The sequence below is a fragment of the Pristiophorus japonicus genome, chromosome 5 (genome assembly GCF_044704955.1).
Source record: "Pristiophorus japonicus isolate sPriJap1 chromosome 5, sPriJap1.hap1, whole genome shotgun sequence".
NCBI lineage: Eukaryota > Metazoa > Chordata > Chondrichthyes > Pristiophoridae > Pristiophorus > Pristiophorus japonicus.
In genome coordinates, this window is record NC_091981.1 from 227,114,354 (window position 1) to 227,130,821 (window position 16,468).

At 46.9% G+C, this 16,468-nt stretch overlaps 1 protein-coding gene across 1 annotated transcript in view; it reads right to left on the minus strand.

Annotated features, from left to right (window-relative positions):
- The window catches only part of cubn (cubilin (intrinsic factor-cobalamin receptor)), a 457,745-nt gene that overhangs the window by 414,233 nt on the left and 27,044 nt on the right, over window positions 1-16,468 (minus strand). Inside the window, exons 6-7 of the mRNA XM_070880231.1 lie at window positions 1,934-2,037; window positions 527-653 (exon numbers count right to left, since the gene is read on the minus strand). Of these exons, the coding sequence (XP_070736332.1) occupies window positions 527-653; window positions 1,934-2,037 (231 nt within the window). The remainder of the gene's footprint in view (window positions 1-526; window positions 654-1,933; window positions 2,038-16,468) is intronic.

Genomic DNA, 16,468 nt, shown 5'->3' on the forward strand with positions numbered 1-16,468 from the left:
CTCAGCCCGGTAACTCTGCTCGAGTGTTGGGCTGATCGCGCGGCAACCCTGCTCCATAATGGTTCAGGTAGGTCCCTTTTTCTTATGTAGAGACATCAGCATGGGCCTTTCCCTTTAAGTGAGCGAAGGGCCTCTTGGACGCGGCAGCTCTGCCCAGTGCATAGCACCGCTGAGGCATCTGTCCCGTTACCGCCCCAGGAAGGATGCGCTCCATTTCCCGAAGAGCGGGGCGAGACTTCGGCGTCTGGCGCTACGTCTCCTGCTTGTTACCGCCCCACACAGGGTATTACTGAATTTCTTCCCCTATGTGCGTAACATCAATTCCAGACACTCCAGGCATGATTGACGCAGAAATTCTCCAATCATCTCCATTCGGCCAGGAATAATAGTGTCACTCACTATCTGCAACCTACAATTACTTAATGACCTTCGGTCAAGTGTTATATTAGAAACTACTTAATCAGAGTACCAGGCTAGAATAAATTGTTTTGTTAAATAGGACTCAAATGCTTCCACGGATTTTTACCTGGTTTGGCTGCACCCTGTCTAAATCAATACAGATGCCATGTTCACATAGCGCTTGTGAGCCTCTTTGGCAATCATCATATTTGGAAATGCAATGTGGACCATACCATTCTGGAGTACAGATACAACTGAGGATAACACAATGCAGAGTATCATTAATAATAAAAACAAGTTTAGTAGGATCTTTATTTCACAACGTCATATCCTTGGTATACAAGCTTAATATGCATGCTTCACAATACTTTGCTATCCTGGCTTGATTTAACTGTGATTATACTGTTAGTTAGAAACCACAATGAACTAAGAGTGGGCACTCATTGGTCTAGAAATTGCCGTTGGAGGCTTCCACGGGCGGATGCCTCCGACCTGAAAAATATCTACAAATCCACCTGGTGGTCCGGGAGGTTTGGAGACTTGTGGTCCTGGGCATCAATGCGAAGGCCTGTGTAGAGGCCCACGTATTCCCGGGATGTAGGCGTTTCGCACGGGTTCCTGGGATCACGTGGGCCGGCCCAACCAATCAATGTAGGGGTATTCCCATTCACACTTGTAGTGAGTTCTCTAGGAATACCCCAAAAAATACACAAACATTTAAAATAAATTCTTAAAAAATCACATATTTAAAATTAACCAAAATGGAATTTAATTTTGAAAAATAGATTTACATATTTTAAAGGGTCTAAAAATAAACTTACCTTATTTCACAGGTTTTTAAATGTTTACATTATTGAAAAAAATTGATATTTCTGTCCTTTAAAAGTCTTACATTGATAAAAGCAGGCCTTACGCCTGTTTCGATCAGTCGTAAGAATTTCATGGGCATTTGCTGGGCAGAGGTTGTGCAGACAACCCGTGGAGGCCCTTTTCTTCCGGATGCGTGCGATCAGTCAAGAGGATTCTTGACAGATCGCAAGTTCCGGGTTTAGGCGCATGCACAATACATGCCTAAACCCGGAACTTGCGGAACCCCTACGGGCACGTGTGCTCCTCGTACATGCCTGTAGGGGCCGCATGTTCAGCCCCAATGTGAACAAAAGGGAAACTTGTTGCAACCTGACTTCAAAACAAAGAGCATATTTATTTTTCAACATGTTGGTAAATTATCAAATATTCATTCAGCATTCAAAAAAACTTCACACAAATAATATAGCAGCATTGACAGCTCATTATTCATTTTGAAACAAATGTTTCCCATGTGCTAATCCTAAATTTCTTGGCCTGCTGCCTCTGTGTTTAATCAACAGGTGGAGATTGCTTGTTGCCCAATACACTTGGGGCTGCCACCATGCCACTCAATGAAACCGTAATCCTATTTCTCTGGCTTTTTGAACAAAGTAACTTGGCAATAATAACTTGTAACAGTAAAATTCTAACATATCTCTCATTTGACTAAGATAGGTTCTATTACCTATAACTGCCTTCAGTGTTAACACATGTTGCTCCATTCTGGCATGCTAGCGGTGATCCAGCAAAGGTCTGACATTCATTTATATCATCAGAACAAGTAAGCCCCTAAAGAAACAGAATAATAAGAAATGATAAGCACTTGAAATTTAACTTTGGGTTTGCCTTTGGCTTCAGTGAAATTCAAGCAATCCACAGCTGGAAACCCCAATGCTTACTGTTAATTATGGAGCACCGTTCAATCATATAACAGCTATCATTGTGCTCAATAACAGGAGCTTTGCAGAATTAGAAAAACATAATACATCTAAAACCTTAAGATATAATATGAACTTGATGATGAAGATGTGACATACCCTATAGCCTTCCCATTGGATCTGCACTGCTTATATTGCAGGGCAGCTTCGAAAACATACAAACATGAAACTGATGGACAAGGAAGGACCCACTGATCCATCGAGCCTGTCCCATATAATTGTAATACCTAGTGCATCATAACATAGAAATTCCCCACCCACCAAGAGCCATGTAATCTGTTGGCCAAGGCAAAAAACAGATAAAACCCAAGCCAATTAGTGAAAAATTCTGGCACAATCCATTCCAACTCCTTTAGGTAATCCAAACTAGTCCAGGAGATCACATAGACCCGAATTTACATTACATGATAACTACCTCTTATATGAGGTGATCTCCACCTCTGCCAGAAACAGGCACAGCTCTTTCTTGAAGGAATATAGCAAATCAGCACTCACCGCACGGGCCGACAACCTGTTCCACAGGACTACTATTTTCTGGGGAAAGAAGAATTTTCCAACATCCAAACCAGTTCTACCCTTACAAAACATGTAAGGGTGACTCCTGGTCTTCCCCGAACCGATTGATTTGAAATAATTGGTCCACATGAACAAAATCTTCACTGGTTCTGTAGTTTAGTTCCACTCCAGCGGGGAGCTTGTTGACTGTGAGGTGGAGCATGGCAGCGAGGAAGATTGAGAAGAAGGTTGGGACAATGACGCAGCCCTACTTGACCCCGGTCCAGACGTGGATTGGGTCTGTGAAGGATCCATTGGTAAGGATCACGGCCTGCATGTCATTGTGGAGCAGGCAGAGGATGGTGACGTACTTTTGGCGGCATCCGAAAAGGAGGAAGACGCTCCATAGACCTTCGCGGTTGATAGTGCCAAAGGCCTTTGTAAGGTCGAAGAAGACCATGTATAAGGGATGGCGCTAGTCCCTGCATTTTTCCTGCAGCTGTCGCGCTGCAAAAATCATGCCATTGTGCCCCGTAGGGGACGAAATCCGTACTGCGACTCCGGGAGGAGCTCCTCAGCCACAGGGAGAAGACAGTTGAGGAGGGCTCTAGTGACGACTTTCCCAGAGGTTGATAGCAGGGAGATTCCGCAGTCGGACTTGTCTCCTTTTTTAAAGATGTTCACGATCACTGCATCTCTGAGATCTCCCGGCATGCTCTCCTCCCTCCAGATGAGAGAGATGAGCTCATGTATTCGTGCCTACTGGAGTGAAACTAAACTACAGAACCAGTGGGAACCTGCTCAATCTTCGCCGTCTCCAGGCCAAGTCCAAGACCATCCCAACCTCTGTCATCGAGTTACAGTACGCGGACGATACCTGCGTCTGCGCACATACAGAGGCTGAACTCCAGGACATAGTCGACATATTTACTGAGGCGTATGAAAGCATGGGCCTTACGCTAAACATTAGTAAGACAAAGGTCCCCTACCAGCCTGTCCTCGTCGCACAGCACTTCCCCCCCGAGTCATCAAGATCGAAAGCGCGGCCCTGGACACCGTGGACCACTTCCCATATCTCGGGAGCCTCCTATCAACAAGAGCAGGCATTGACGACGAGATCCAACACCGCCTCCAGTGCACCAGTGCAGTCTTCAGCCGCCTGAGGTAAAGAGCGTTTGAAGACCAGGCCCTCAAAACTGCCACCAAGTTCATGGTCTACAGGGCTGTAGTAATACCCACCATCCTGTATGGCTCAGAAACATAGACCATGTACAGTAGACACCTCAAGTCGCTGGAGAAATATTACCAACGATGTTTCCGCAATATCCTACAAATCCCCTGGGAGGACAGATGCACCAACATTAGCGTCCTCGACCAGGTCAACATCCCCAACATTGAAGCACTGACCACACTTGATCAGCTCCGCTGGGCAGGCCACATAGTTCGCATGCCAGACACGAGACTCCTAAAGCAAGCGCTCTACTCGGATCTCTTTCATGACAAACGAGCCAAAGGCGGGCAGCGGAAACATTACAAGGACACCCTCAAAGCCTCCCTAATAAAGTGCAACATCCCCACTGATACCTGGGAGACCCTGGCCAAAGACCGCCCTAAGTGGAGGAAGTGCATCCAGGAGGGCACTGTGCACCTTGAGTCTCATCGCCGAGAGCATGCAGAAATCAAGCGCAGACAGCGGAAAGAGTATGCGGCAAACCAGTCCCTCCCACCCACTCCTTCCCTCAACGACTCTCTGTCCCACCTGTGACAGAGACTGTGGTTCTCGTATTGGACTGTACAGCCACCTAAGAACTCATGTTAAGAGTTGAAGCAAGTCTTCCTCGATTCCGAGGGACTGCCTATGATGATGAATCCCTTCATTATTTTATCGCCCCTGAGTCTATGCTTTTCTAAAATAAAAAGACCCAGCTCCTTGAGCCTATCTGGGTAGTTAAAGTCTTTTAAACTGAGAGTTAATCGTGCGGCCCTACTCTGCACTCTTTCCAGGGCCTCAAAATCTCTCACTACGTGAGGAGACTAAAACTGGATACAGTATTGTAACTGAGGACTAGTCAAGCTCTTGTACAAGAACAAAATGCTATTCTTTATTTTATCAACAGAGAAGCAAAATACTGCAGATGCTGGAATCTGAAATAAAAACTGAAAACACTAGAATACTCAGCAGATCAAGTAGCATCTGTGAAGAGAGAAACAGAGGTAATGTTTCAGGTTGATAACATCGACCTGAAATGTTAACTCTGTTTCTCTCTCCATAGATGCTGCCTGACCAGCTGAGTATTTCCAGCATTTTCTAGTTTTATTTTATAATGTATTGTCCAGTGAATGCATCTTAGAACCATGTTTGCTTTTGTCATGTATTCAACCAGCATTGTAACCCATGTATAATCTGACCTAAGTTGTACACTGTGAGAACACTGACCACTAGGTGGGAGACACTCCTAACCTGGACCTTCAGATATAAAAGGGGAAGCTCCACCCACTTCCATCACTTGAGTGCTATGGAATAAAGGACAGGTCACAGACTGACCTTCTCTCAAGCATGGGCCTCATGTGCATTTATACCGTATCAATGGCGACGAGAAACTGGGATTTAACCACGCAAGCATGGCCACGAGCAGAACAGATGAGAGGTACTGTGTTAAGGAATGGTTGGGACAGAGATTCAACATTGTTAAAGCAGCACACAGTTCTCCAGGCAGACAAGGGCAATCGGGCATGCCCCAAAATGTAGTCGAACCCAGAGGGGGAATTCGACAGAGACAATGAACGGTGATTCACGCTATTGCAAGGGACAATGCGGCTAGTAATGGGGCCATCAACACCTGTTAATGGCGCACTCAAGGACAATAACAGGGGCAGTCAGGGATGATCAACTGGCAAGGGACCTTTTGTTTCAAACAGCAGCTCATGTTGGAGGCATGGAGGCACACACTCAGCCGGAGTTTGCAGAGGTGAGCAAAATACCTGCAGAAATTGCAGAAATGAATGCTGGGGGAAATCGCTGGAAGCTGAAGTTCAGCGAGTTCATGTGAAGCACGTATACAGTTCATACATCAGGACACCACCGATAATGATGAAAGTGCTCCTCAATGGCATCCCAGTATCAATGGAGCTGGACACGGGGGCCAGCCAGTCCCTGATGGGTATCAAACAGTTCGAAAAGTTGTGGGCATCCAAGGCCAGGAGGCCAAAATTATCGCCAATTGACGCACAGCTACGGACATACACAAAGGAGATCATTCCGGTGCTCGGCAGCGCCACGGTAGTCGTGACCCACAAAGATTCGGAGAACAGGTTGCCACTCTGGGTTGTCCCGGGGGACGGTCCCGCACTACTGGGGAGGAGTTGGCTTGCTGTCATGAACTGGAAATGGGGCGATGTCAATGCAATTTCCTCTGTGGAGCGAGTATCATGCTCACAGATCCTGGACAAATTTGACTCATTATTTCAACACGGCATTGGCACTTTCATGGGGGCCAAGGTAGTGATTCACATAAACCCGGATGCCAGGCTAGTACACCACAAGGCCAGGGCGATGCCGTACATGATGCGGGAAAAGATAGAAGGCGAATTGGACCGCCTGCTGAGGGAAGGCATCATCTCGCCAGTCGAATTCAGTGACTGGGCGAGCCCGATTGTGCTGGTGCTCAAGGCGGATGGGTCGGTCAGGATATGTGGCGATTACAAGGCCACCATCAATCGGGTGTCACTCCAAGACCAGTATCCGCTACTGAGAGCGGAGGACTTCTTTGCGACGCTATCCGGTGGCAAACTTTTTTCAAAATTGGACCTGACCTCAGCTTACATGACCCAGGAGCTGGCGAGTGAGTCGAAGAAGCTGACCACCATCACGACACACAAGGGGTTATTTGAGTACAACAGATGTCCATTCGGGATTCGCTCGGCCGCCGCGATCTTCCAACGAAATACGGAAAGCCTCCTCAAGTCGATTCCAGGGACGGTGGTTTTTCAGGATGACATCCTCATCACGGGTTACGATACTGAAGAACATCTCCACAACCTGGAGGAGGTGCTACGCAGTCTAGACCGGGTAGGGCTGCTACTGAAAAAGGCGAAGTGCATCTTCCTAGCTCCAGAGGTAGAATTCCTGGGGATGAGGGTAGCAGCAGACGGGATCAACCCTACTGCGTCCAAGACGGAAGCAATCCAGAGAGCACCCAGACCCCATAACACGACAGATCTGCGTTTATTCCTGGGGCTCCTGAACTATTTTGGTAACTTTCTTCCCAAATTGAGCATGCTGCTAGAGCCGCTACACATGCTCCTACGCAAAGGTCGTGCATGGGTCTGGGGTGACAGCCAGGAAAGGGCTTTTAATAGAGCACGCAATTTGTTATGTTCCAAAAATCTGTTAACGCTATATGACCCATGTAAGAAACTTGTGTTAACGTGCGATGCGTCGTCCTATGGTGTTGGGTGTGTGTTGCAGCATGTCAATGCCAAGAGTCAGTTACAGCCGGTACCTTATGCCTCCAGAAGTCTGTCCCAGGCAGAAAGGGGCTACGGGATGGTAGAAAAGGAGGCGCTCGCATATGTATATGCGGTAAAGAAAATACACCAGTACCTGTTTGGCAGGAAATTTGAGCTAGAGACAGATCACAAACCCCTAACGTCCCTTTTGGCCGACAACAAGGCCATAAATGCAAACACGTCGGCCCACATACAGAGGTGGGCTCTCACATTAGCCGCCTATGACTACACAATTCGGCACAGACCGGGCACCGAAAACTATGCCGATGCACTCAGCAGGCTCCCACTAGCCACCACTGAGGGGGCTACCGAGCATGCTGCTGAGATGGTCATGGCTGTTGAAGTTTTCGGAAGCGAAGGCTCACCTATGACAGCCCGTCAGATTAAAGTCTGGACAAAGAGAGTCCCGCTATTGTCTCTAGTCAAGAAATGTGTCCTGAATGGGGACTGGGCAGCCATGTACAGGGCATGCCCTGAGGAATTTAAACCATTTCACAGGTGCAGGGATGAACTCTCGATTCAGGCCGGTTGCCTACTGTGGGGAAACCGCGTAGTCATGCCCCAGATGGGCAGAGAGGTGTTCATCAGAGAACTCCACAATGAGCACCCGGGCATTGTCACGATGAAGGCAATTGCCAGGTCACACGTTTGGTGGCCAGGGATAGACGCAGATCTGGAACTTTGTGTTCGCAGGTGCAACATGTGTGCCCAGCTGGGCAATGCGCCCAGGGAATCCCCCTTAGCCCCTGGCCATGGCCCGCCAAGCCTTGGTCATGCATCCATGTGGACTACGCAGGTCCTTTCATGGGGAAAATGTTTTTGGTTGTAGTAGACGCCTGCTCCAAATGGATCGAGTGTGACATTTTAAATTCAAGCACATCCTCTGCCACGGTAGAAAGTCTACGGGCAATGTTGGCCGCCCACGGTCTATCGGACATCTTGGTCACAAGCACTGAATTCCAGGACTTCATGGCAGGCAATGGAATTAACCATGTCAGAACGGCACCGTTCAAGCCGGCCTCAAACGGCCAGGCAGAACGAGCAGTGCAGATAATCAAACATGGGATGCTCAGAATCCAAGGGGATACCCTACAATGCCGCTTATCACGCCTCCTGTTGGCCTACAGATCCCGACCACACTCGCTCACAGGGGTTCCACCCGCAGAGCTGCTAATGAAAAGGACGCTCAAAACCCGGTTATCCCTTATACACCCCACCATGAAAGAAATTGTCGAGAGCAGGCGCCAGTCACAATATAACTACCATGACAGGAATGCGAGGGCGCAATGTATTGATGTAAATTACCCTGTTTTTGTCCTCAACTACGCTGCAGGGCCCAAATGGCTCGCAGGCACTGCGGTTGCCAAAGAGGGAAATAGGATTCTGGTAGTTAAACTTACCAATGGACAAATCTGCCGCAAACATGTGGGTCAAACAAAAAGGAGGTTCAGCAACCCCATAGAAGAAGCAGAGGAAGAACACGATATAGAGTTCACTCCTCCACAGGTGACCAAACACAGGAACCAAAGGGAGGAGAGCCCAGTCACTGTGGGCAGTCTGGACAGGCCTGAGGCATCGCAAACAGCAGACACTCAGGCCAGCGCCCAACAACCGGAGCCCCAACTCAGGCGCTCTACAAGAGAGCATAAACCACCAGAGAGACTCAACCTGTGATCCCAATAAGACTTTGGGGGGGGAGGTGATGTCATGTATTCAACCAGTATTGTAACCCATGTATAATCTGACCTAAGTTGTACACTGTGAGAACAATGACCACTAGGTGGTGAACTTGTGGGAGACACTCCTAACCTGGACCGTCAGATATAAAAGGGGAAGCTCCACCCACTTCCATCACTTGAGTGCTATGGAATAAAGGACAGATCACAGACTGACCTTCTTTCAAGCATGGGCCTCATGTGCATTTATACTGTATAGTAAGGACGTATCAGCTTTAGCTATAGTTTCATGGCATTGGGCACAAACCTTTAGAGTGTGATGCGCTAAAACATCCAGATCGCAATATTGATGCAGCAGACAAATTGTTAATAAACAGCAGTTTGAAAGTCACAATCATAGAATCGTAGAAATTTACTGCCGGTAGGAGGCCATTTTGACCCATCGTGTCCACGCCGGCGACAAAGAACTATCCAGCCTAATCCCACTTTCCAGCTCTTGGTCCGTAGCCCTGTGGGTTATGGCACTTCAAGTGCACATCCAAGCACTTTTTAAATGTGGTGAGGGTTTCTGCAGTAAGTTCTAGATTCCACCACCCTCTTGGGTGAGGAAATCTCCCCTCAAATCTGCTCTTAACCTCCGAACAATTTAAATATATGTCCCCTGATTGTTGATCCCTCTGCTAAGGGAAATAGGTCCATCCTATCCACTCTATCTAGGCCCCTCATAAATTTATACACCTCAATAAGTTCTCCCCTCAGCCTCCTCTGTTCCAAACAAAACAGACACAGCATTTCCAATCTTTCCTCATAGCTAAAATTCTCCAGTCCAGGCACCATCTTCGTAAATCTCCTCTGTACCCTCTCTAGTGCAATCTCATCTTTACTGTAATGTGGTGACCAGAACTGCACACAACACTCTAGCTGTGGCCTAACTAGTGTTTTATACAGTTCAAGCGTAACCTCCCTGCTCTTATATTCTATGCCTCCACTCATAAAGGCAAGTATTCTGTATGCCTTCTTTACCACCTTATCTACCTGGCCTGCTACCTTCAGAGATCTGTGGACATGCACTCCAAGGTTCCTTTGTTCCTCTACACTTCTGAGTGTTCTACCATTTAATGTGCATTCCCTTGCTTTGTTAGCCCTTCAAAAATACTTTACCTCGCACTTCTTTGGATTGAATTCCATTTGGCATTGTTCCATGCACCTGACCAGTTCATTGGTCATCATCATCATCATAGGCAGTCCATCGAATCGAGGATGACTTGCTTCCACGCCAAAAAGTTCACAGGTGTTTCAATGAAGGACTTAATATTCCAGATCCTGAACTAAATCTTGATGGATGGAAGATGCCTGTGCGTGGATTTTTTTAACGTGTGGTGGTCGTTGCACACCAGCCACCACATGGGCTTGACAGAACTAGGTTTTGGTCCAGTGGCAAGGGTTAACCAAGATGACTGGAGACCAGCTCTGCTGCATGGACCTAATGCGCACACATATCGCAGTGTGGGCTGGCCCGTGCTGCCCCTGGCCCCTCACCTCTTCTGGGCCCCGAACTCATGCCTGTCCTGGGCCCCGATCATGTCTCTCTACAATCTCTCGCTGCTCCTTTGCCCCGACCTCGCCACTCCTGCTGAACCTGCCCACGCTCCAATCATCGACTTGGATGAATACTTTGTGTCGATTTGCGTCAACATTAGAGTTGATGATGAATTCATTGATATCTTCTTGCAGTCCGCAACTTTCTTCTTCATTATCAACCACATAGCCGATTTTAGTAATATCTGAAAATCTCTTAAGCAAGAGGACCTAATACTGGGTCCTGCGGAACCCCACTGGAAACAGCCTTCCAGTCACAAAAATACCCATCAACCATTACCCTGAGCCAATTTTGGGTCCAACTTGCTACTTTGTCCTGGATCCCATGGGCATTTACTCTCGTTACTAATCTGCCATGTGGGACCTTATCAAAGGTCTTGCTAAAATCCAGACACACTTTCTGCATCGATCCTCCTTGTTACCTCCTCATAAAATTTGCCCACCACTGAGGTTAGGCTGACTGGCCTGTAATTACTTGGTCCATCCCTTTCTCCCTTTTTAAACAAAAGTTACAACATTAGCAGTCCTCTGGCACCACATCTGTAGCCAAAGAGGATAGAAATGATGGTCAGAGCCTCTGTTATTTCTTCTTTTGCTTCTCTTAACAGCCCGCGATACATTACATCCGGGCCGAGGGATTTATTCACCTTCAAAGTTGCTAAACCCCTTACTAATTCCTCTCTCACAATATTTATTTAATCTAATATTTCACACTCCTCCTCCCTGATTGCAATGTTTGCATTGCCCCTCTCTTCTGTGAAAACAGACGCAAAGTATCCATCAAGAACCATACCCACATCTTCCACCTCCACACACAGATTACCTTTATGGGCCCCAAGTTTCCACACGCGGCGACAAAGGCACACCTCAGAGCTGGGTGCCTGTTTTTTGCGCCGAAAAAAAACCCGCAGTATTCTCGAGCTCCTTTGAGCTCGATGTCGGCTTGGCGCGGCGCACAGGGGGCGGAGCCTACCACTCGCGCCGATTTTGTAAGTAGGAGGGGACGGGTACAATTTAAATGAGGCTTTTGGTGCCAGCAACCCTGCGCGTGCGCGTTGGAGCGTTCACGCACGCGCAGTCTGAAGTAAACATTGGCACTCGGCCATTTTTAAAAGTGCTGCAGAAAAAGTGAAGATTTGTTTCTTGGACCCCTGCAAAGGCTTGTATTTTAATTTTCTTGATATTTCTGTGTGTGAGGGAGTGCTTTTAGCAGCACTGCTGAATAAATCATCTGCTGAAATCAGTGAGTTCAGCTTTTCACTGCTAAACTTGCAGAACCGGTGCCTGCAAATTAAGGACTGTGTGTTTGGAGAAATAAAAGTGCCAATTCAACTTTGCAATGGATCAACTTCCACCAAGAACAAAGAATTTCTTGCATGAGGAAGAAAACCATTGCATAATATGCGGTGTACCCATTCTGCAAATTTAAATAAAGATGTCGATGTGGCTGCCTCTCCCTGTCCAAATGGCCTCAGTCAGTCCCCCTCACAGCTCGAAGGCTGCTGCTTCTCCCGGCCAGCCACTGACGCTGCTGCAATCCCATGGCCGAATGGCCTCAAGTCCGTCCAGGTGCTGCATCTTCGCGGGGAATGAAGGCCTGCCTCAAGCACCGCAGCTCAGCTCAAAGGCTGCTTGCTGCCTGCCCCTGCCGTCGAGACGAGACACTGACGCCACACCCCTGCCTCAAGCACTGCAGCTCAGCTCGAAGGCTGCTGCTGCTCCCGACCAGCCACTGACGCCGCTGCAATCCCATGGCTGAATGGCCTCACGTCCACTCCTGATTCTTCGGCTCCCGGCCAGCCACTGACGCCGCTGCAATCCCATGGCCGAATGGCCTCAAGTCCGTCCGGGTGCTGCATCTTCATGGGGAATGAAGGCCTGCCTCAAGCACCGCAGCTCAGCTCGAAGGCTGCTTGCTGCCTGCCGCTGCCGTCGCGATGAGACACTGACGCCACACCGCTGCCTGAAAGGCCTGCCTGAAGCACTTTCACACAGGTAGGAACATGGTTTATTTAATCTTTTCTTTGCTTATACATTTTTATTCAGGTTGGATTTATTTGTATAATATTTGTATAAGTATAACTAAGGATTGATTGTAGAATTTAATGACATCCCTTCCCCCCCTCCCCCCCCCCCACCTCGTTCCCGCCGCCTAATTTGTGACCTGCGCCTGATTTTTTAAAGTGTAGACAAGGTTTTTTCAAGCGTACAAAAATCTTCACTTGCTCCATTCTAAGTTAGTTTGGAGTACGTTTTCACTGTGGAAACTTTCAAATCAGGCGTCAGTGGCCGGACACGCCCCTTTTGAAAAAAAAATTCAGTTCCAAAGTGAAACTGTTCTACCTGACTCGAACTGCAGAAAACTAAATGTGGAGAATTCCGATTTCTAAGATACTCCGTTCTACACCCTAATGGACCCTACTCTTTCTTTAGTTATCCTCTCATTCTTAATGTATTTATTAAACATCTTTGGGTTTTCCTTGATTTTACTTGCCGAATTTTTTTCATGCTCTCTCTTTGCTTTCCTAATTTCCTTTTTAATTCCACCCCTGCACTTTCTATACTTCTCTAGAGTTTCTGCAGTATTGAGCCCTCGGTATCTGTCATAAGCCTCCCTTTTTTTCTTTATCCTACCCTGCATGTCACTTGACATTCAGGGGGCTCTAGATCTCTGTTAGTCCAACCCTTTTTCATTAAGGGAACATACTTGCTCTGAATCCTCAGGATCTCCTCCTTGAATACCTCCCACTGCTCGGACACTGATTTACCTTCAAGTAGCTGTTTCCAGTCCACTGTGGCTAAATCCCATCTCAACTTAGCAAAATTGGCTTTTTCCCAACTGATAACTTTTATTCGTAATTTTATTTTCTGCCCACTGAACATTCCTCATTGGCTATGGAAGGTCCTTATAGGCCAGCAACTGAGAAACTGCAATGCTGTCCTCTACAGTTAGGCTGAGCACACAGACTCCCATCAGCCACAAACATGGTCATTTAAATATGCAGAGGTAATGTTTACATCTGCCTCCTAGGCACTAATGGCATGCCCAAGGCATCTGGCAAAAAACACCTCTTCAGTTGGGCCTCAGCATTTCTGGAGACAGCACCTTCACCGAGTTTGTGAGTCGGAGGAGGCTGAACGGTGAGATCGAGGCGGCCTACAAAAGGCCCAGCATCGAGGAGAGGCTCGGGAGTTCATGAGTCGGAGAGCCCAGCCGGTGCAGCTGCAGCAGGGAGGCAAAAAAGAAGTAGAAAGAAATCGAAAGGTGGCATCACAGCCAAGGGGGTAAGTGATTGGCTGGTGATTAGTAGCAGTTTTTCTTTTTCTTTCTTTATCAGTAAGTAACATTTAGCATTGTTGTTGCCAAATTAAGTTAATCTAAGGGTTAAGTCATGGCAATACAGCTCAGACACATGTTATGCTCCTCCTGTACTATGTGGGATGTCAAGGACGCTTCTGGTGTCCCTGACGACTACGTGTGCGGGAAGTCTGTCTGCCTCCAGCTCCTGACGGACCGCATTGCGAGACTGGAGCTGCGGGTGGATTCACTTTGGAGCATCCACGATGCTGAGAATGATGTGAATAACACGTTTAGCGAGTTGGTCTTACCGCAGGTAAAGGGTACACAGCCAGATAGGGGATGGGTGACCAACAGGAAGAGCAGTGGAAGGAAGGTAGTGCAGGGGTCCCCTGCGGTCATCCCCCTGCAAAACAGATACACCGCTTTGGGTATGTTGAGGGGGATGACTCATCAGGGGAGGGCAGCAGCCAAAGTTCATGGCACCGTGGGTGGCTCTGCTGCACAGAAGGGCAGGAAAAAGATTGGGAGAGCTATGGTGATAGGGGATTCGATTGTAAGGGGAATAGATAGGGTTTCTGCGGCCGCAACCAAGTCTCCAGGATGGTATGTTGCCTCCCTGGTGCAAGGGTCAAGGATGTCTCAGAGCGGGTACAGGACATTCTGAAAAGGGTGGAAGAACATCCAGTTGTCGTGGTGCATATAAGTACCAACGATATAGGTATAAAACGGGATGAGGTCCTACTAGACGAATTTAGGGAACTAGGAGCTAAATTAAAAAGTAGGATCTCAAAAGTAGTAATCTCAGGATTGCTACCAGTGCCACGTGCTAGTCAGAGTAGGAATCGCAGGATAGCTCAGATGAATACCTGGCTTGAGGAGTGGTGCAAGAGGGAGGGATCCAAATTCCTGGGACATTGGAACCGGTTCTGGGGGAGGTGGGACCAGTACAAATCAGACGGTCTGCACCTGGGCAGGACCGGAACCAATGTCCTCGGGGGAGTGTTTGCAAATGCTGTTGGGGAGGAGTTAAATGAACATGGCAGGGGGATGGGAACCTATGCAGGGAGACAGAGGGAAATAAAATGGAGGCAGAAGCAAAAGATAGAAAGTAGAATAGTGTTGGAGCAGATTTTTGGACATATACTTGACTAGTATACGGGACCAAACATTTGTTTTCATTTTCCCCTTTAATGAATTTTGTAAGGGACAATACTGATGCATTATGCTTTATATAAAAAACACAGTTAGACTTCAAGGTATGCTGGCCTTGAGTTATGGAGATAGGAAAGTGAGATAATGAACGACTGGAGAGATAAGTGCTGAGTATGTTTGTCTATACCGGTGCCAGAAAGCCTGCACTTGTTTATAATGCCCTGTCACAATGCAGGCTGGTTTATATCAAGAACTCAGCCTTGGATAGTAAAAGCTTTGTAAACCTTGTAATACGATGATTAGACTTAAGGACTAGTGCTAAAGCATGTGATGTAAAGTGACGTAATTTGTAAGATAAAAGAACCTCACTGGAGATACCAATTTGAGAAGTGGTTCAGAGACAGGGGTCTCTAACACTTCTCCCAAAGCTTTGTCTCCAATTTAATAAACCTCTCTTTATATATATTATACAGTCTCAGAAATATTTTTCCACAACAAAATGGCGTCACGAACAGGATACTGTCCGATCAGACGTGATCACTTAAGACAGTATCTGGAATCTGGTGTTAGAGACTGAAAAGAGAGGTGTATGGGCACGACAGGATAGTGTATAAGATACGAGTAAGTAGATAGCGGGAAGAGGCTGACTAACCAGTTTGAGTTGTCCCTTTAGTAAATAAGGTCGGTGCGGAAGGGAACTGATCACTCCAACCTAGAGCCGAAACTCCGGTGGTAAGGAAACATGCTAGCTTTGTTGCGAAGACAAAGGGTCTCCACAGAGTAGTCGTGGCCGTGAGTATTACAGAAACAAAGGGAAATGTCTGAGACTGGCGAACATGGAAGGTAAGGAAGGGAATGTAAAACGCGGGCTGCCCGGGTCATTAATTAATTCCTATCATTAATTGTAACTTGTGTAATTACGTAATGCCATAAAAAAGCTGATAGTGACTATCTTAAGTGACATATGGATCCAGACATAAGCTTTGTTGAATGAAGAGAGACTTTTGTGAGTGTCTATTTTGAATGAAGAGTACTCGAGTGATTTTGACTGTGGAATGAATGAAAGCCTGTTTGGGAAGGTGTGGAGTTGCCTGCCTGTTTTAGCTCCACCCACTTTTTCCAAACAGAGTGAAATTCTTTTTAACCCTTCGTAGTGTTGTCCTGTATGTGGGAAGTTTAAGAAACTGTGAACCTTATGGTATTACATTTTAAGTTAGAAACGAGAATGTGGATATATTCGGATGATAAGTTACGGAGCTAGGAAATGCACAAAGGATAGGTTTGTTGAGTAAAAGATAAAAAAATACATGGTCTCGGTAGTAAAAAAAAAAAGAATTTATTTGACACGCTCACTTACTTGTCGAAAGAAAACATGCAATTGAGTTGAAAGACATAAATTTAGTCTAGGAATGAGATAAAGAATGCCTTTTAAAACGCTCCCATTTTCCTTTGTGTAAAACCTTGACACGAAAACTTCTAGCTCAATAAAAAAAAAAGAGTTTTAAATTTAGAAATACCTTCAGGGATTAGGTCAAACTCCTGGGCGAGTG